This window comes from Daldinia loculata (assembly GCF_022478755.1).
Source record: "Daldinia loculata strain CBS 113971 unplaced genomic scaffold F4817scaffold_116, whole genome shotgun sequence".
Lineage (NCBI taxonomy): Eukaryota > Fungi > Ascomycota > Sordariomycetes > Xylariales > Hypoxylaceae > Daldinia > Daldinia loculata.
This window is the reverse complement of record NW_026054970.1, coordinates 37869-56949: the sequence shown is the minus strand read 5'-3', so window position 1 is coordinate 56949 and position 19081 is coordinate 37869. Positions and strand designations below refer to the sequence as shown.

The 19081-nt window shown below is 47.0% G+C and overlaps 7 protein-coding genes across 7 annotated transcripts; 1 reads left to right on the top strand and 6 right to left on the bottom strand.

Annotated features, from left to right (window-relative positions):
- The first annotated feature begins 572 nt into the window (after positions 1-572).
- Positions 573-2535, top strand: F4817DRAFT_30475 (uncharacterized protein). The gene has a single exon (XM_049299834.1). It carries the CDS (start codon positions 1038-1040, stop codon positions 2412-2414), a length of 1377 nt encoding a protein of 458 aa, XP_049153553.1. The 5' UTR covers positions 573-1037; the 3' UTR covers positions 2415-2535.
- A 1516-nt stretch (positions 2536-4051) lies between these two features.
- Positions 4052-6362, bottom strand: F4817DRAFT_354725 (acyl-CoA N-acyltransferase). Its single transcript, XM_049305563.1, has 2 exons — positions 5099-6362; positions 4052-5037 (listed from the first exon to the last, which is right to left on the bottom strand). Exons 1-2 carry the CDS (start codon positions 6215-6217, stop codon positions 4171-4173), a joined length of 1986 nt encoding a protein of 661 aa, XP_049153552.1. The 5' UTR covers positions 6218-6362; the 3' UTR covers positions 4052-4170.
- An 82-nt stretch (positions 6363-6444) lies between these two features.
- F4817DRAFT_354724 (proteasome regulatory subunit C-terminal-domain-containing protein) lies at positions 6445-9607 on the bottom strand. The gene is made up of 3 exons (XM_049305562.1): positions 8721-9607; positions 7324-8651; positions 6445-7260 (listed from the first exon to the last, which is right to left on the bottom strand). The coding sequence occupies exons 1-3, from the start codon at positions 9001-9003 to the stop codon at positions 7117-7119; spliced, it is 1755 nt and encodes a 584-aa protein (XP_049153551.1). The 5' UTR covers positions 9004-9607; the 3' UTR covers positions 6445-7116.
- Positions 9608-10985: 1378 nt separating this feature from the next.
- F4817DRAFT_362770 (uncharacterized protein) lies at positions 10986-12281 on the bottom strand (the record flags this gene model as incomplete). Its single annotated transcript, XM_049306567.1, has 3 exons — positions 10986-11695; positions 11917-12151; positions 12210-12281. The coding sequence occupies 3 exons, from the start codon at positions 12279-12281 to the stop codon at positions 10986-10988; spliced, it is 1017 nt and encodes a 338-aa protein (XP_049153550.1).
- A 764-nt stretch (positions 12282-13045) lies between these two features.
- F4817DRAFT_354717 (uncharacterized protein) lies at positions 13046-14482 on the bottom strand. The gene has a single exon (XM_049305561.1). The coding sequence runs from the start codon at positions 14029-14031 to the stop codon at positions 13225-13227; it is 807 nt and encodes a 268-aa protein (XP_049153549.1). The 5' UTR covers positions 14032-14482; the 3' UTR covers positions 13046-13224.
- A 235-nt stretch (positions 14483-14717) lies between these two features.
- On the bottom strand, positions 14718-15788 carry F4817DRAFT_362768 (uncharacterized protein; the record flags this gene model as incomplete). The annotated part of the gene is made up of 2 exons (XM_049306566.1): positions 14718-14971; positions 15143-15788. The coding sequence occupies 2 exons, from the start codon at positions 15786-15788 to the stop codon at positions 14718-14720; spliced, it is 900 nt and encodes a 299-aa protein (XP_049153548.1).
- Positions 15789-16057: 269 nt separating this feature from the next.
- On the bottom strand, positions 16058-18760 carry F4817DRAFT_30357 (heterokaryon incompatibility protein-domain-containing protein). Its single transcript, XM_049299821.1, has one exon. The coding sequence runs from the start codon at positions 18367-18369 to the stop codon at positions 16471-16473; it is 1899 nt and encodes a 632-aa protein (XP_049153547.1). The 5' UTR covers positions 18370-18760; the 3' UTR covers positions 16058-16470.
- Between the last annotated feature and the right edge of the window lie 321 nt (positions 18761-19081).

The window sequence follows — 19081 nt, the reverse complement described above, 5'->3', positions numbered from 1 at the left end:
TGTATCCAATTTCCGTTGGGAATTTCCCGGAAGGATTTCTTTGGGGGTGAGAGGAAAATACCTACATGGGAATGTGAGGTTGTGGGTCGCACAATGCGAAAAACTTTTTCGAACCACTCAGGTTCCCGGGACGCCGGTACTGCAAGATGCCCTTTTTAAGCCTCATTGCCTTAGGATGAAATATTTCCTATCGGGTACCTAACATCGAGTTTCTTTTTACCACGAAATTGACTATAATATTAGCTTATTCTAACTCTAGTAAAAAGGGGGTCTTTGACTAATTGGTAAGTACTAATATCAACAGAAATTCTCAATTGATCGTCAAAATTGTATATCGAGATAGTGTTTAGGTCTTGAAGCGAGATGGCGCAAATTCTTTTTTTTTCATTGCATGTGACCTGTTGTGTGATGCGCTGGTCTGTCTATTGTTTGGACCGCGAATTTTCCGAATGTCCTGCGGTCTGAGGTACTAAAGTACTTTATCCAATTCGGCGGTAAGCAAGTCACATGATATATGAATTAGTTACCAGTACCGATTCGGAGTACACCATCTTCTGTCTTGTAATCCGTACATACGCGCCAATACTATTTCATATGTAACCAACCTGTCAAGTATATGTATTAAATTTTATTAACGATCATCAGTTGGCTTCTTCAATCAATTGGATATTGTTTCAATTTCAATCTCAATAAGGATGGTTACAAATGATGAAATAAATACCTAAGACATCAACTGTCCGTAATCCTATCGAAAATTCTACCCCAGCCAGCCAGCTACGTGTACACGATACCCCCGGGGAGCTTGGGCCATATTTTACCCCTTAGTGTCTGTTACATACCCCGGCGTGTTACACGTGTAGCTGCGTATCTGGTGCCTTATGGTGCCCTGTCTCCAACCGTTCATCACCGTCTTATGATTTTCGAATATACAAGTCAATAACATTTTGTTCTTTTCTCTTCTTCGAAACTTCTATATCACCCAGCACCTATCATTCTTCCAATATTGCTAGCATTATACACGCAACAGTGCCTTAGGTATGCAGCCGGTTCAGGTTAGGGACCTCCCCTCTTCGGCCTCCTTTTATGCCGCTATCGTCCAACCACTCAAACTCCGGTATATCTCCGCCAACGCCTCGTCCATAGTCTTCGGTGACAGTACTTCCGGTGCCCCGGTCTTAGAAGTCAAGAGGCTTGCCCCCGGCCAACATCTAAGACCATCTCGCGTAATCCTTTCCGCCCAATCACCCTCCGTTGTATCTGCTTTTCGAACCGCTGCATTACGAGCGGAACCCGATATACAAATCGACACGTTCGACGAGGGCCGCGTAGAGGTCACCGACTTTGACGGAAACAAGATAGAGGCTGTCTGCTCCGCTGGATATCGTTCCAGCTTTGCACGTGCGAATTCCAGCGCTTCCCTTTCTTCACGAGAACCTCGGTCCATGATGAAGCGGAGTGCCACTACTTCCGCCGTGGAGCCCCCGCCGCGTGAGGCATCCGGGGGGTTCGGCGCTGGCACCGGCATGGGCACGGTCCTCGGGGCCGCAGCCGTTGGTGTTGCCGTAGGTAGCGCTTTAACCTATGCCTTTATGGGTAACGGCCGTCAGCGTGCTACCCCGCGTCAAGAATACGAAGCCGCATTACAACGGCGCGCATCTTATCCAGACCCGCAGCCGAATGTTCAGCCTAGGTACATCGAGGACAAGAAGTATCCGCCGCTTAGCTACGGAGCACGGTATGCCCAGATTGAGGCACCTGCAAGGAGTAGGGTAGTAGAGGACCTCGACGACCGTGCGAGCCGATACTCAGGCCACTATACCACGGCCAGCCGATCTCGTCGCCTCAGCGAGGCTGGCTCCACAAGGCGGCCGCCCATGACCGCCGACGTAGAGTACATAAGCAATGCCGGTACCAAGTACGAACAAAAGCTCCTAATGGACAGGGAGTACCGCAGCCAGGTAGGCGAGGATGACCGTCGCAGTTACGCGCCATCCAAGTATTCAGCAGCCCCATCAAGGCACACCGCAACACCATCCAAATACGCCGGGGAGTCCGAGTACCGCGGTCGCAGCAGCTCTAAACACAGAGCTCCCCGACCAACTCAAGCCGAGACATACGTCTCGACGCGCAGCAAGCGACCCGTCAGCACGGCACGTCCTCCCACACGGTCGCACAGCCGGGTTTCGGCGCGGGATCTCGATCTCCCCGAGAGCCGCACCGGCTGGGATGACGACGACGATGTAGAGAGTATCGCGCCCGACGACAGCATCAGCTGCGTTGGCGACGAAGGGTACACCAAGCGCACACACCGCCCCGCGCCGCACGGAGCCCCATCGATGGTCAGCCGCTTTCGAAGAGTTGTTAATGAGTTTGACGGCAAACGCAGGCCGTTGTACGGATCCGAGGTTAAATAGGTAGATCGATCGGTGACCCGCATGCTTGTCTCTCTCCCGTGGCAGGGATCACCTTGCTACTTTAAACCACATCTTTTTTCCATCCACCTTTATTTATCTAAACACATACATCATCTATCTCATGACACTCCATACGACAGAAATTAAAACGAACGATACGACATCAGCAATGATAACGATATGAAAGTATGATGCCTCATGGACACAGGTCTGCATACAAGCATGGGCTTTTGAATTTCTTCTACTGGTACATGTGGGACAGCATAGGTACATACCTAGTTAGGTACAACAGCATATGTCTACGGCACAACATTGGGCGGGCTTTTTTTTTCCCTCTTTCCTTTTTTTTCCCTTGATGACAAAAATGAGCGAGCGAGTAAGCAAGCAAGCGATATGAATGGGCGGTCTTTTTCAAAAATATGATTGAATGGTTGCATGAATCGGTCATCTATATATATATTTTCCTTTTGGTTCGGTCTCGGGTTTCGGGTCTCGTCTGGGTATCTTTCACTTCTTATAGCATATTTTAGCAAATCATAAAAACACTATTCCTCTTTTCGGTATAGATATAATTTTACTATTTTAAAATCAGTGTTCTGTTGCTGTTGATGTGTTTTCATTTGGATCGTGTTGAGCTGTGCTAGCTTAGATGTAACACATATAGAGTATCCTTAGAATTGGTGATTTGGTTTATTGTTCTTTCAGGGTATGCCCGACTAGGGACCCTCAGGGGGGTCTTCTAAGCTCACTTTCACTCTTACGTGACACTAATGAGCCTGGTGACCAAGTGCTTTGTGTCACTACCATGAGAACCTACTTCCGCTGGGAGCCATACCGGCCTATTCAGATACAAATAATAGAGCGAATGGAATAGATCTATCAGCCCCTCTCATTGTCTTCTAACGCAGCATCGAAGCGTTTCTACATGACGAGCATTTTGAATTCAAGCAACACTCCTCTTGAGATGGACTAGTACGTTATATACCAAGAAAACGCAATAATACAGCAGTGCTAAATCCTCACGAGAATGAGAACACCCTAGGTATACCTTGCGTATGGCAGTTAGGAATATTTATTAGTATAGATATACAGCAACAGAGAAGAACTGCCTATCGCTCCCTCAAAGTGGAACCACTCACCACGGGCATGTAAAAAATCTAAGCTATGATGAGTTTGTATTGTAACGACCTTTCAAGACAATAAAGGCAAAAGCATCTAAAAAGAGTAAGAAAGAGCAGGTTCGTAATATAATACCAATGGATCGGAGATAGCAGAAAGAGTTAGCAGGCGATATCTACGATCCGAATAAATTTGATTAAGTCCTAGTTAGAAAATACGAGCAAATGATATACTAGCATACAGACAACAATTGAGAGTTGGAAATATAGGTACCTAATCTATCACCTAAAAGGCTACATTTTGAAGGCTATGATTTGAATACCGCTCTAGGAGAATTATGTCGTACTATAGCCCCTGGTTTACGTGTATGTAATTACACCCCGAGCGAACACATCGACAATTATTCACCTAAAACCCAAACATAGCCCATCTATCAAAAGACTCGTACTAATGTATAAAATACAGGAAGCGTTGGTAAGTACGGCGGTCAACTACTATAAAAACACAAATACGTAAACACCATCAGAATAACTTTAGCATTCGAATATTCGCTATTCAGCTGTTATACATTCAAAACCTAAAGCAAAGGGGTATCTTATATATTTCGATCCATCTCTTCTCCTTCTCCATTACTCTCTTACTCTTCATCCACTTCCTCGCTCTCTCCCTCCCTAACCGCGTACCCCTCGACGAAGCCGTCCGGGTCGCACGTCTTAGTGAGGTCGATCTTATTCGCGCTAACCCAGCGCCTGACAGCTTCCCTATCGAGCCTTACGCGGGGAGCCGTCTTCGCCTCCTCTATTTCAACATCTCCATCACTGACGCTACCGCCGCGTCGTTCGGTTGACCCGTTAGCAGTGGCTGTCTCAGTGGAACCAGAACCCGCATCTTCTACAACGCCCATCTCTCGGAGTACGGCGAGGCAGTCCTCGGGCACGATCCACGTGGCTTTGGAGACTTCTTCGACGGTGATTAACGTCCCTTTTTCACCTTCTATATCGTCTTCCCCTTGCCCCTCCGGTATTTTGAGCTCTAGAAGCCACCGTGCAATCTCGCCTGCCCAGAATCGCTTGTACCCCTTCCTACCAAGTTCGGATATAGGTTTCTCAGGCCCCCCTAGAATACCCTCGCGCCGGGAGATTTCGTATGATACACCCATGAGTAGAGCGCCCAGACCCTTGCGCTGCCATGGCGGGAACACTAGGATACACGCCAGATTATTATTATCCCAGGACAGTTTCTCCTTCGAGAAGAAGCCTACTACCTGTGGTCTCGTCGGCGACGTTGGGGTATGTTGGGAAGCACTAGAAATAGTTGTTGTGGATGATTGAGAGTTTGGAATTATATCGGTAGACGTAGGGGCAAGAGAAGGAGACGGTTGTGGGTCGTTAGTTGGTGGGGGGGTATAGACGAGAAGAAAGTAGTTGAACCCCGTCACGTCGAAGAACACCGATTTGTTATCTAGGAATAGCTTCGCGAACAGGGATAAGTTCTGACAGAATAGCTATTAAATAGTTAGCATCAAGTCGTGACAAACTCGGAGTTTGAAGGAAATGATGGCGTACCCTATCTTTCTCCCCGTCAACTTCCCATACACTCCACTCGCCGTCATCACTAACAACTTCTTCCACCGTCGGCACACCTGCGCCTCCGTCGCTCTTCTTCCTCCCCTTACCCTTTCCAACCACCTCCGCAGCCGCAGCCGTCGTAACACTCGAGAATGCCGAAGGGACCTTCACCGTCCGCGTCCTTAAGCCCTTAGGATGTTTATACACCTTCCGCCCAGGCATCTCGAACGTCTTCTCGCAGCACCTAACATGCTCCCACCACGCGACCAATTCTCTACTATACTTGAAGCAGCACGGGCAGACATACAAGCGTTCGAGCATAGGCGGTGGTTGTCTCTTGCTACCACCTATCCTGCCTCCCATCTTTCCGCCGCCGTCTCTGCCATCCTTGCCGCCCGGATTGGTATTATTCGATATGTCACCTAGCACCTCCTTGCCGTAGTACGAGGGGTACCACGCCTTGAAACAGATATTACCTAACACGACCTTATCGATGTTGCGATCTGAGCGCGGTGTGGGGGGAGGCTTTAGCAGCTTTTCGGAGGTAGAAGGGCGCTTTGGCGTCGATGTCACGAGTGGTTTCGTATGTGTAGTTGTTTGATTTAGGATTTGCGGTTGCTGCTGCTGCTGCTGTTGCTGTCGCTGTTGCTGTCGTTTTCGCTGTAATGGTGGCTTGGGGGGCACAAGTCTAGTTTGTGGAGGGGATGAGCTTGTAGTTGGCCGTCTCGTCGTCGCTTTCCTTTCTTCATGCGGTGAATGCTCCAAAGAATTAATCGGCTCATTTATTCTATCATAATATTGCGCTTCCTCTTCTCCTTCTTCACTATTATTGGGTTGTATATTTTCTTTTGATACATTGTCCGCCACGACGTGCCTTGTCGTTGTGGTGCTGTCTTGTTTGCTAGGTGGCCTCCCTGCTCTCTTCTTGATCTCCCCGTTTTTTTCTAATATTTTCTCTGTATGTGATAACATGTGAGACCTCTTGATCGAACCGGCACGTACACGACCGCTTCGTAGTAGGTGTTCATCGCTATTGGGCGCAGGATGTTGTCTAGTCGCGCGACGCGGTAACTCCGGTTCGGCATCGTGCGGTCTCTTGCGCTTCTGAGGCGCCATTTTTGATTGATCAGTTATTTGGAAGGAAGATTTATATAAGCTGTCTTAAATCATATCATGTAAGTCAAGAATACCTAAACTTTTAGCGAAAAGCGAAAAGAGAAAAGACGAATGGTTTAAAGTTCGTTGTCAGTCGCGACAACTGCCAATGAAGTGCTTACGTAACTGGTTGCATTGAAGCTTATACCCCAATATGTATATTAGGTACCTAGGTACATAGGTATTGGGGTAGATTCGTCCCACGTGATACCCTTTAGCTTGACCAACGAAGCACCAACAGGCTTTGGCATGAATTTGTTCGTAGGCCATACCTAGGTATCTTATATATTCGCAAGATGTAGGTAGCATAGTGTCAAAGAAATCAGCCGAGCTCAGCCGAGCGTACTACCCACAAAGCTCTTGTATCAAAGCACAAACAAATGACTCTAAGAGTAATTGTCAAAGTGTCGTCAAATCCAAACTCAACCATAACCAAATCCACACCACACTGAGCAAACCATAAGTCAAACAAGCTATCATGTAATACGTAGTAGCAATATCAGTGTAACTATCAAACACGTGCTAAAAAAACGGGAGCGGTCCTAGCCAGCACTTGGATTTGCTGTTAAGTGTCCTGGCTTGCTAGGAAAACCTACTATCTCACACGCTTCTGTCCCAGCCAACAAAACGAGGCTTTCTCTCCGTCGATATCTATTACAATAGGCCGAATGACGTTGTTTATATTTGACCGCGCCAGTATTGCGGCCTCTTAACTTCTCTTGGTCACCAAACTACAACTTTCACCGATGCAAATAAGCTGGCTCCCCCGTTCTCGCGTGCCAAACCATTATAGACCGGTAATGGCGGAAAAGGTAGCGCCCGAAGTCCTTCCCATTTCAGAATACACGAGTTAAATTATGTTACATTCCCTCGAAATCTCCACCGAGGTCATCTTCGTCCAGGTCACCTTCTTGTATCTCCTTTGCCATCTCGCGTTCTCGTTCGCGTGCCTCCTGAGCATTCTTCAACTCAAGTCTGTGCTGGTTCATGGGGAAACGCATGGCCTATTCATAAAAGAGTTAGTCTGACTGGATTCGAAGTAGTTAATATGATCGATAACAGCATACCTTCACACTCTCATCGTGTAGCGCAAGACAAGCTCTGATACGATCGTGGAACGCCTCTCCCGGTTCCCTAGTAGCGTAAACGTCACCAACCTCCTTGCTCTTCATGAAACCTCGTTCCCGATCTAAGGTCGCCTCGATGACGCCGTCGCGGATCGCCTTAGCGACAATGTACTCCGCGCTCTCTTCACTACCAAGATGCAGGCGGATGCATATGTCGCGCAGCGAGATACGGCTGTAGCTCAAACTCATCATGCGGATGCCAGTCTTGATGACATTCTGGCGAAGGCGCAGGATGAGCGAGTACGTCCCATCGCGGCGGAACGTGTCGGCATGGTCAGCGATCGTCACCTCGAAATCCTCCAAGTTACCTACTCGCACGGCTTGAACGAGTAAGAAGTATGGGTGAAGGGCTTGCTCCATATTGGAAACGCGGAATGTAGCACGTTCGGGGATATCACCCATCAGCAGCTCTACAACGAGCAGGAGCTTCGTTGCAGTTTGCGCGAAACCTAGGGCGCATGAGCTTGCCGGCGCTTTTCGTGTGGCCGCTGTTAGATGCTCATGTGCCTCAGTGTAGCGCAGCTGAATGGCTCGGATCCGACCGAGGTAATAAAGGAAGCGTGCAACCTGGTTGTTGGCAGCATTGTCGGGGAACTGAGTGTGAGATACGAGGAGATCCGCTTGAGAGATGTGGGAGGTCAGTAGGTAGCTTCGAAGAAGGAGAACGATAACCGAGGCCTGAATGTCGATATCCTTTCGCAAGACGGCAGTCCGGAGAGCAGTCAAGAGGGTCGGGCGGATCGCAACGATCGGAGACTGAGGAGATGGGGGTAAAGGAGCAAGCTGCTCGCAGAATAGAGAGTAGTAGAAGTAGGCCTTCGCGGAAAGCGAATCTAGAGTCCGGCGATTCAAAGAGTGGATGCGCTCCGAAAGGTATTTGGAAAATTCCGCTCCCTGCTGGAACTGCTTCGCGTCAAATAGATAGACTTGAACCAGGATGCTCAGGAAGATATCGATCTCAGGAATGACGTCCTTATTCTCCTTCTTGTTTCCGTTCTTAGCGGGAGCCTTTGGTTCGCTATCAATCTCCATCTCAGAACTAGGCTGGCGACCTAGAGGTACATCTTCTTTTCCGATAGCAACTAGAAGTTGCTTAGCCACGTTGGTAGATGTGCTCGAGACCGAGAAAGTCTCTGCGATAACCTGGGCTAGGATATCCGGCGTGAGACGCTTCCGGAGGGAAGAGATGGATCTTAAAGCCCTTAACGAGAATCTGGCATCGAACAGGGCTACTGCGCGGTCGAGGAGGGCGAAATTACTCTTAATATCTATAACAGAAGATAATATGTTAGGTTATTACATGCACGAGTTTATATAGGTGATGGTATTAGCTATACCTGTGATGGCCTGGGTGACGGGGTCGACCTTGACCTCGAGATCCTCCGGCTTATCCACGTCCATTTCGATGTCTCCGTCAGCGTCAGGTGGAGGTGGTTGAGAAGATTGTTTTGTGGTCTTTGAAGGGGGGACGACAACTGTCATATCTTCGCCTTCCTTGACACCCTTCTTGCCCTTTCCCTTAAGCGAGGACTTCTCGTCGGTCATGTCAACGTCCTGGTTGTTCCTAATACCGTTCTCGACCGGCTCTTTCCCGTTTGAATGAGGCGTTTTCCCTGGCATATCGGCTGAAGGAAAATGGAGTTAGAAAAGGGGAAAGTCGGCTGGGATCGTTGATGGACGGATGGGTCGACGTTGGGTAATATGTCGACTTTAGGCCGTGGAATGGAGGGTTGATGACGATGACGATACTGGATACAGCCGACAGGTGATATCGCGAAGCGCGCTCACGTTGGGAGACCCTGCAGGAAGAATCTGAACTGATTTGGGGTCGGCTGGCAGCGGGAAAAACACAAACCGGGTGTCTAAATAAAACAAATGAGAAAAAGAGGTGTGCGTGATATAGATACACGCAACGGAAGACGTGGTTGGATTGAGGGAGTTGGTTAAAACTGGCTGATTATGAGAGAGGGAAAGAGTAGAAGGGAGGAAATTGATGTCGTTTGTTCAGTCACAAGTTCCAAAGCAAGACTGGTCAGAGTGATGCAAGTGAAAAGCCCTGGGGAAAGAGTTGTCGCCTGATTAACTAACGAAGAAGCCGCTGAAGTACCTGGAGCTTTACCACCGTTTAGGTCTGTTTAGGTGACTTCAGCGGACCCCGGAGCCCTAGAAGAAGCTTGAAGATGTACTCCGAAAAGGACCAGTTACGCTAAGAAAAGGTACGAAAGCTTGGACCCGAGAGTACAAGGATCTTAGCTGTGATGTTCCGCAGCACACTAAGTATTTTCGGTACTGATCTTTTTTTGGGGCGACCTTATGTCGGGTATCCACCCATCCAAGAGTGACGTTTGCGAATTGGTGCCTGTCCAGACTCCAGACTTACCTAACCACCAGAGCTCCGACCGAAATCAAGCCTTAGAGCAACCAATCTGCGCCGCATTTCCAATGCACGGCATCTGCGGCGACATGTCTATTTACGTGTACCCGGAAGCCACAGGCCATAATTTTAAAGATTTAACTTAGTAAAAGTCGATAAGAAATAAAATATCAATACTACCCGCATTTAAATCCTTACATTATGATTTCAACACCCGCACCCCGATATCGCGCAAACAGCATTTTTATACCGGCCTCCATATAAAATTCATTAACGACTTCATATGCTCGAACACGTTGATGTACCATTGCTTACGCGGTGGCCCAACCATTGGCCTAGACTGCCACATGTCCGTGATTGACAGGTGCTATCTTGTATGTATTCCCCTCCCACGATGTATCTTTCTCCCACTCGTTCTAAAGAGCATTTTGCGAAAACTCTACGAATATAGATAAGTACCTAAGCAGCGGACTAGGACGGCCGTTTCTTACCTGCCGTGCACACTTGACCTAGAATACGTTCTATAGGTGGATAGTAAGAGCGGGCATATCGCGCATTTCTACCATTTGTTTATAGTCTTTACATCTCTTTCTGTCATTTTTTATAAATGTGATACCTAAACACTAAGGGAAGTAATGGTATGTAACGAATTTCACTCATATACCGGCATGCCATTGCCATATAAGCTGGCCATATAAGATCCCGCCGTATCCAGAGATCCGACTTGTTTTCCGAGTCGTAATAAAGTTCACATTGCCTTCCGCCACCAAATCACCAATATACTCTAGATATCTAATCCGATTGGTCTGGGATAATCTAGATTTAAGAGCTTGTAGGCGTAAGATATGTTTCTGTTTGAAATTGACGTCTAGCAAGTCGACTTCAAGACGGTAGTGTAGGTTCTTGTGAGGGAGTTGCATCTCTATAACTGATTCCAAGCTCATATATATCACAGGAGATCGAAGACAGGTAAGAGAAACCATACTCTGATTCGATTAAAGTGCTGTCCGTATATAGAGCTACGTATGGGACAAGGAAGATGCTAAATAAGGGGCAACGACAGGAAGATCAATTTTACTACGAATGAAATCCACGCGTAAGTCGAATAATATCGAGGTTTGGAACAAAAGAAAAGGTCGTATGGTAAAGTATGTTCTATAAAAGCTACTCCCTTGTTAACCTCGAAAGGTTCGTAAGATAGGTACATACCATCATACTACCACCCCCTTTAATGCGAAAACGGCACCTCGCCACTTTCTCCCATCCGGACGCCCACGGCCGTAGCCTCATCTAAATCCTCGACAGGCAAGCCAAGCAAGTCATTATGGAGCTCCCCTTTGTAGTCACCGTCACCATTTGGGAAGAACATGCGGCTATACAGCATCTTAGTAAAGAGCTTCCAGTTCCCCTCCTGCAGAGCAGCCCTGCCCTGCCCCCAGCGCTCCTCAGCAGATTCACGGGTAACACTCCAGTCGGTGTCCGCGGTGCGCGTGACGCGCTTCACGCTCTCGAACATATCGCGCTGGGCGAGGCGGAAGCTCGAGACATACACACAGCCGTTGCGGAACTGCGATAGCGTAGGCGACGTATCCGCCTCGTCGTCCGGAAACTCCTTGAGGCTGAGAAGCGCGGCGACGGCCCGCCCGCACTGCGGCCATGTGCTCGTGCGGATGGGCACCGTGCCATCCCCAAACTCGACGAACGTGCGCTTGTTAAAATCAAATCCGAAGCGGTCGGGTCCGCCGCCTAGACTGAACTCGTACCAGAAGTTGCACACGAGAAGGATGTACGAGCTGACGCCAAGGCTTTTGATCTCGGAGGTGATGCTGTCCCGCGAGGCTTTTAGCATGCTATCTTCGCATAGCGTGTCGTTGGCGGCGTCGTGCCCGAACCAGTTGGGTAGGATGTACGGTACACCGGCCTTGGCGGCTGCGCGTACTATTGCAGCGAAGTTAGTACTTCGGCTATCACTTCGAGTAAGAATTTCCTAGAGGGAGCCGGAGACTCGTTGGGAAAATATGGTTAAGGACATGATTCTCAAATCTGGGTTGATCTTTTTCAATGGCATCTCTGGGTATATTCGGAGGGATATTGGGAAATTCGAACTACGAAGGGTGCTTGTTTCCGACAAATTAAAAGGGGTTATCAATGCTACGTACCAAGCTTGCTAACACTGTCCCTTGGAGCGTGGACTGACATAGAAATGATCAAGACCTGCTGCCCGCGAAACGCCTCTACAAGTTCGGTGTCGTCATCACCGCTATAGTCGACAAGAGCAACTCGGAGGCCTTCGGGAAGCTTTTTAGTGCTGTTAGGCCGCGTTATGGCTGTTAAGGTATGCTTGCCATTCTTGAGCAAGTGCTCGGTCAGGACACTCCCTATCTGACCGCCGGCCTGCTACTAGTTAGTGATATCTTTATCCTGCGTAGAGTAAAGTTGAAATCCAACGTACCCCCACGATAGCAACCTTCTCGATGCGGTTGGTGAAGCCCTCGGGCTGATCCTTAGCATACTCTACAGTCATGGCTGCCTTGGTCTTTTCCCAGTATTAGAAAGTGAAGATTTATGCTTGCTATCTATGGCCATTTCGACAGAAAGATGCGTGCTACGCGGGATATATTTATCTACAGATAATGAAAAGGCCGACCATGAAATATCGTAAGTCAAAGATACGTGCTAGACGCCGTCGCTCCTCCGGAGTTTGTGTTTCCTAGTTCGGTCCGGATTTAATCGATGACCTGCCGGACCTAGGTTAGGCCCGGAATGCCAACCGAAACGGACAAGATGAGATCGGAGATATGGGCTTCAGGCGGCGTCTATCGGGAGATAGTGCTAGTGATTAGCAAGCAGCAGTACACCTTATTCCTCCTTTTCTGTGTTGTCGTATTCCTAGCTAACAACTCATAATTTTGTCACTGTAACCTTAAGCTTGCTTACATTCTTGCTTTCATACTTGGGGACTCTCGCGCCTTAATTCGGCGCTTTTAGCCCTTTAAGGCTAATTCCCAATCAGAACTAACTTTTCCTACAAGCTATTATAGAAAACGTTTATGTGAAGCTACTGTTTTACGTTAGGCGTAATTTATAATCTCAAAACTATATCACCATGTGGAAGATATACACGCTTATAGATATAGGATTGCACATTAATTATATTACTCCGTTAAGCGTTCTCCTTTTCGCACCCATTTTAGAATCCTAGCCTCTTCCATTTTTCAAGCCTGCCAACAACCAGTAGTATTGAGTGGTGACTACTAACCATGACCCCCCTTCCCCCTTCCCCTTCCCCCATACCCAATTCCTAACCCCGAATCCAAATCCACACGTCACTGAACTAGCCTAGACAAAAAGGAACCAACCGAAATACCCTTGAGAGATGAGATTGCTGAAAAAGGAACATGCTGCTGATTTTGGTGCATTTTGTACCCCGAAAATGACGCCCCGGATAATAAAGAATTGTTTCGATCCTAGTCTGACCAATCGTTGATGGTGCCGCCACATGTAGAATCCATATCATAGTCGTCGTACCAGTAATCAGACTCCTCAGATGGTAACGCCCTCTCGAAGATCCTGTCTCCGATCTCAGTCTGCACCCTCTGGTAACCAGCACGGAAGCATTTATGCACGACCTCGCTCGTCTCCGCCAACTCATTATCGTCGATGGTAACCGTGGTTCTCTCGGAAATATTGCTGGCGAAGTATTGTAAGATCGGTTCTAGCCAAGCAAGCCATTTCTGTAGTTCCTCATCAATACAATTCTGGAACTTCTCCTTACTACCGGATGGGTCACAATGTCCCCGAGCCTTCCACGGCTGTTGCAGAACGAGTGAAAGATGTGTCAAATCTGTAAGAAGCGGATCCCATATCCTGGGGTCGAAGTTGACAGGCTCCATGTACCCAAGCTCTTGAGGGTGCGTGACAAGTCTCAAGGAGCGGATGCGCCGTATGTTGACGGTTCCGAACTTGAGAAATTTATCGTGAGAATCAGCGTGCGTATGTATGACGAAGGTATTGCGCTGGTACAACACGTCGAGGGCCTCCTTGCTGACCTGCTTAGATACGCAAAGGATACTGGTCCTTCCCCGAGGCACAATGTCATTCTCATCGCCACAGAAGGTCGACCCGGGATCATCCCACATCGCCTTGATCCACCTGTCGAGCTTGGGAGTCAGAGATTGGACACCGACGTCGTCGCGGAAGAGCAGCAGTTGGAGGTAGATCTCCTCACGGATCTCCAGGGGGAGACGGAGGAAGATGCTTGATTGGCTCACCATAGTGGGACGAGGCGTTAGATGCTATCGAATTATAAGACAGTCCGGACAATGGAATTCCAGGGCAAGATCCAAGTTATTAAGAATTCCGTAGAGTGCGGGGAGGTTTACATGGAGTTTTTATATTGGACGGGAATGGGCTCCAGGTTCACGTGCTCGTGCTCGTGCTCGTACGAGTAGGAGTAGGAGTAGGAGTAGGAGTAGTTGTACGCCCTCTTAAACCGGACGTCCTAGACTCCTAGACTCCTAGGGCCATATGCACGATGCCGAATTACGAATGTCGGGGCTTTGCTATGGAGGTGTCACATAACATTTATGATTCGTGCTTTCTCTCGAAAAATATGTTTCTGTGTTGCTGTGTTGCTGTTCTACTTTACTCTCTTGATATTAATTGGCGTATGAGATTAAGGTCGGGAATAGTAGAGGGGTAGAATTTCTCGGTGTACAAGCCGTGTCACGCTTATAGATATCAAAGCTTAGACCTTAACGCCTCTCGGTCTGCATCATGTATGTTCTGATAATAGTTACGTCATCTGTAACGTAATTCCGGACTATTGCATGCTATGCTCTCCTATCTGCCTATATGACACATACATTTATTTTCTTTTTTCTTTTCTTTTTTTTCTTATAGCCAGTCAGTCATACCTATCATATCCTCCCTTCTTATACCGCCAACCTACCGTAGACTTTTATGGGAAAACACTTGTAAGAACATCTCCGTATGCTGTGTACGACAACCCCATTTTTTCAATGTCGTAGTCGTTCCAATACCCTCCCCCAGCCACGGCGCTTCCTGAATTCCAACCTGTGAACCTAGACCGTGCTTGTGTAGCCGTTGTCCCCTGCGACGGCTTAGAGTCGTTTGTAACCCATACGAGCGGTACGACCTTCATGTCTAGAGTGTTTTGCCAGCTCCCCGGATCGTTGCCTGCACCACCGTCATCTGCAACAAGAGTCAGCAAGTTCCTCCTTTAGGCTTTAGTAAAACGTTAAATGAGGTTAGATATGTCACGGGAGCAATAGCCCCTTAGTCAGTTCGACAATGAAACGTCGGCTCCCGAGACGACCCAAAAAGTGGAAAGGGGGAAGAGGGGGTGGCTTCGATGTTACATACAGCATTGCAGATACACCCTATCTAGCAGCAAGTTCGGTTCTTGGAGACCGTTATTAATCTGCGTCGTGACGCTTCTCCAGAAACCTGTGTTTGTATACGGCGCGGTAGTGTATTTATATCCTATCGTGCCGAGCATTTTCGCAAAGGCGACAGTACTAGTGACATCGTATATAGACTCGTCGTCATTGTTAACGGCGTCGAGATCCCATGCTGTCTTTAGCGCCTCGAAGTTGCGGTAGAGCGTCGTCTCGGCACCGGTTCCCGGGCTGCGCGTCAGTTCGAGGACGTGCTGGGAGTTCATCGAGATCTCGATCCGGTTAATGCCCGTGTCGCCTGTCTTAAACGAGCGGACCTTATCGGAAAGCGCTGTACCCCCTACATATCCACCGTTAGATGCGATTAGTATGTCCTTGCTTCCCGGAGTGTTCGAGTAGTACATGATGTCGCCATTTTCGAGGATTCCGACACCGAAGATGATGACAGAGTTGAAGCCTGAGGTCTTTAAAGATGTGGTGTTTGACTTGAGCACGTCTTTGAATAAGTATATAGCCCTTATGCTACTTGATGCGGTCGCATTGAAAGTAGCGGAAGCATGCTGGAAAAGAAGCTCAAATAGTAGAGCTCTTAACAAGACGTGGAATAGCATCGCTATTGGCTTATGCAATGTTTGCGTCCGACGGAGTATTAGTCGTGGTAAGCATTCAAACCTGACTGTTGCGCTTCTTCAGTTTATAATACTTTTATTCTTGTCGGGGTATTGCTATTGAAATATTCTTAAATCGAACTATTAAAAGGTCGAGACTACGGAAGACCTCATGCGTAATATATTTCCCCGGTTTATGGTAGCATTCAAGGCTTCCGGGGAAAAGGGCAGCGAGTTTTCTTGAGGTAATGGTACGATCACTCAAAGCCTTCTTGTTTTCGCCAGCGGCTAAAGTGTGCAGCTGTTATAGCTAGTAGAATACGAATGCTACCGCAGCATACTCTCAACCAGACCGGCGTTTACTTCTGTTTCGGGAAGCTCTTCAAAGACATGCTCTAATGCGTATTCTTGGCGCTTAAACCGAAGTGTTATCGTAAGCCTGTCTCTAATTCGTTCAAGAATTACAATGCCACGCTAGAAATATAACCTAAAGGGAATATAAACATTTCCAAACCAAGCTTGGCTACATGTACCTATTTAGACGGATACCTAACAACTAGTTCCATATTCAAAGAGGGTTAAGAGAAGCCGTAACCCTATTTTATAGCCCCAGTCTCTTATAGAGTAGAAGGTACATGGGTCTCGCCAAGGTGATAAGGCCCCTGGTTTTTACAACTCTGCTAACTTAGTATACTATGAGATCAGAGAGACAACTATCCCAACCCATAAGTCTGAAATTATAATGTAGGTAGCAGCAACCAATGAACTCCAGAGGTGTATGATCGCGGTTACTACAACCTTCTGTCGAATACCCTTGTTGGTTCGCTTGGCTATGTGTATATTGAAAAGAATCCCGAACAATCAAGCCGGCGGTTGTCTGATTCCCTGGGAGATCTCTCTCGGGTGTCTTCATTTTCGCGTCTATGGCGCTGACCCTGTCTCCTTCGCGTAAATCTGAAAACCCTATACCTATAACGCTAGTCTTAAGACATGGCCTGGCATTTGTATTTGGAAGGGCGACGAAGAAGCAGCGCGTCGTCGCCTCTGATCTCTTCCAAGTCTCTTCGACCTGTATATGTCCATTTGATATGACACCGGGCCAAGATTTCGTCAAAAATTCACGAATAATGGCTCCGAGCTCATGTCTCTTTTCAGGTGGCGAACGGCTAACCGAATCGGTTAAAGGGATGCCTGCCAATGCCCAGGGGAGTAGGTTGTTGATTACGCGATGCGTGACCCAATACCAGAGCTGTTCATCATTTATCGCATCGGAATCTCTAGTAGTGTTGGCAAGATACCATTCCCAAACGGCCGTAGCTGATCGTGCAATGAAATCAGGAAAATCTTCATTTTCACCACGGAACACTGCCCAAGAAACAGTAAGCTGAACCTCAGGCGTCCCATGAACTGACGGGCCCCTGAAGAAATTCATAGTCAGAGAATATGACGCATTGCCCGAAGATCTTTGGACCGACTGGCCCTCCGTGAAGTGCGGCTCGAATGGAAGTCTACCAGTGGATGGTATCCGCCAGTCTGGGACCCAAGAGGGCAATCCGTCTACCCTATTTCCTCTCTGCCGTGTGCTTGTCTCGGACAATATCCAAAATAGCAGATTTTCTACCTCGCTCTTAGAATTTGCATAGGCTTCCGCAAAGCCAGTAAATACTTCTCCCATCGAATAGGAATAATTTATGTCAAAATTTACCCCATCTCTTCTGAGACCAGATATCGAGTAGATTCGATCTCGAGGGTCTGCGCAATCAAAGTGTTCGAAGGCATGAAGTAAGTTTGTCATATTAGTGGAGTTCCCTTTCTTCCTCGAATCGACGCGGGCTGGGTTCATTGAGGACTCAATTTGAGGCATTGACCATGTAAGCCATAAGTAGTAAAGAGAAATTGCCGATGTAAGCGATGGTGTTGGTTGAGCGATTTCCCTAGCCATAAGCAGGACCCTGGAGAGTTGCTGCCAGGATAGCTCTACAGGACCACAGTGTAACGACACACTTGGGCTCATGACAAGCTCTTGGATAACCCACCGTCGAGTAAACCACGCGAGCTGGGTGACTGATATCACATGAGATAGCGCTGAAGCATCTAATACCCCCGATTCTTGAATGCTCTCAGAGATCCTGGTAGCGATCGTCCGCATAAATTTCATTGACTTGATACTATGATCCTCGTTCCCAAGCCAAACATTGGTATACGACGCATTACGGTATATCTCTGTCATAAGCGGGATCTGAAAGCTTTTCTCTTCGTCATCTTGCTGGTTAATGCATACAGCATCTACCCATATCCATTTTAGGCAACCAACAAAACGGAAGCGTCGAAGGGCATTAGCTAAATTTGGAGTTATGAATTTGATAGAGCCGTCTAAGAATAATATCTCGGAGAAGTCGGGCTGGCCCCAGGTATATGATAAAGCTGCATAGGGTAGATGCATATCATCATCGAGATCAAGATTCCGAAGACTTCCCTTCAACGGCTCAGAGTCAGTGTCACCATGTTGTATCTCAAGCACCCTAATATGCCGATTTGAAGTAAGGGGTGGGTAGCGGTATGTGAGTAGCGGTGAAAATGCCATTAGGGTTGGGTATCGAATCGTAGTTTGTACCCAAGTTCGAGATGGCAGAAAGTAATTAAATTATAAGTTTGGCCAATTACGCTGCAAGGGAAAAAAAGGGAGGGAAACCTTAGTGGAAAGGAATTATAAATTTTCTGTGATATCGAAGTTGCTGGGCGTAATAAAGGAGGTAAATCCTTCATATTACCTCAGTTTCGGGTTACTTTAGTTATCCATATTAAATTTGTATCCTATTTTAAAAGATACCCCAGAGGTGTAGTTTTATAACTTAGATATCTTACTAATATGATCAGTTATAAAATTGTTTACTATGATGTAAAAAAGAAGTATTTTTGTCATATTGTTTAGAATGAAATGTTTTAACATGAGATGAAATTGGCTGCAGTTATGGTGGACGGTTAGGACATTTGTGCCAAAATCAGGAAAATGGATCGGGGCTTTCCAAAAAGGGTAATATAACAGGTGCACAGTATATTATGCAGGGAATATATAAAGTAAAATATATTAAATAAGTATAATTCGGCCAATTAAATTAAAAAATTCGATTATTAATTTAAATTTTTAATTATTTTATACATATAATATATTTAAATAACTTTTTAAAAATAATAATTTAAACGTTATAATTGGTATTATTTTATAGTTTTAATTAATGCGAAAATAATTATTTAAATTATATTTAAATCGGCTTTTTAATTATTATGTTATAATA